Source organism: Gavialis gangeticus, unplaced genomic scaffold (genome assembly GCF_001723915.1).
Source record: "Gavialis gangeticus isolate Ggan-Ray unplaced genomic scaffold, GavGan_comp1, whole genome shotgun sequence".
In the NCBI taxonomy this organism is placed as follows: Eukaryota; Metazoa; Chordata; order Crocodylia; family Gavialidae; genus Gavialis; species Gavialis gangeticus.
This window is the reverse complement of record NW_017729011.1, coordinates 14,897,578-14,898,461: the sequence shown is the minus strand read 5'-3', so window position 1 is coordinate 14,898,461 and position 884 is coordinate 14,897,578. Positions and strand designations below refer to the sequence as shown.

Below are 884 nucleotides of genomic sequence, written 5' to 3'. Positions count from 1 at the left end.
TTGTATGAATGTGAAAGAATCTGTTTTACAGCTGCCACTCTTGAGTCCTTCTTGGTGATAAACACTTTTAATGAGAAAATTTGCTGGTAATGTGATGGAAAAAAGGCCTGTGACCATTGTAAAACAGAGAGAAGGTGGCCTTGACTTGATTGCATGTGTTGAACAGCGTAGAGCCCCTGCGAATGGAAGTGGGCAGGCTGAACTTAATTCAGACTCAGTGCATCTACATGTGCATTGTACTCGTATTGCAGAGATGACTGATTAGCTCCACAGCAGAGCATTACTGTCCACATGTATGTCAGTATTAGGGCACAGTAAATTAACTCTGCTGTAAGATAGTACTGTCAAGAACAGTATTATCTTATGACAGAATAATTAACTGTGATCAAATGCTCATGTGGACAGTGACTGCCAGGCACTGCTAGGGGCCAGACCCTTGGCTCCTGTCAGCCCCTCCACTGCTTGATGCTGCCACCTGGAGCCAGGGATGATCCCCAGTACCCCCTGCCAGCCCAGGTCTGCTGCACCCTGGCTCTAATTGCTGAGGTCACAGGTGCATGTGTAGACACTACACCCAGGAGCAGTTTACTCTGGTGCAAACTGCACCAGAGTTTATTGTGTCACCTTAATAGCATGTGTAGTAGGGCTGTGTGAGGCTTTGGACCTGCACTTCAGATCCAGGGCCTCTTCGGATGCTTCAGTGTCCTAAGTAGCATGCCTGGAGCAAAGCACTGGCTTATTCAGGCTTTCCGAAACAGTTCGGAGCTTCCGAAGCGCTTTGGAAAAGCTTTGGACACTTCGGACAAGCTTTGGACACTTCAGACAAGTTTTGAAGGCTGAAAGTGAAAGTTAGAATAGGGAGGGGGAACGGGGGAGGGAGGGAG

The 884-nt window shown here is 48.0% G+C and overlaps 1 protein-coding gene across 1 annotated transcript in view; it reads left to right on the top strand.

Annotated features, from left to right (window-relative positions):
- The first annotated feature begins 291 nt into the window (after positions 1 to 291).
- ZDHHC12 (zinc finger DHHC-type containing 12) overlaps positions 292 to 884 on the top strand; it is a 10,844-nt gene continuing 10,251 nt past the window's right edge. The window contains exon 1 of the mRNA XM_019510293.1: positions 292 to 297. Coding sequence (XP_019365838.1) covers positions 292 to 297 — 6 coding nt within the window. The remainder of the gene's footprint in view (positions 298 to 884) is intronic.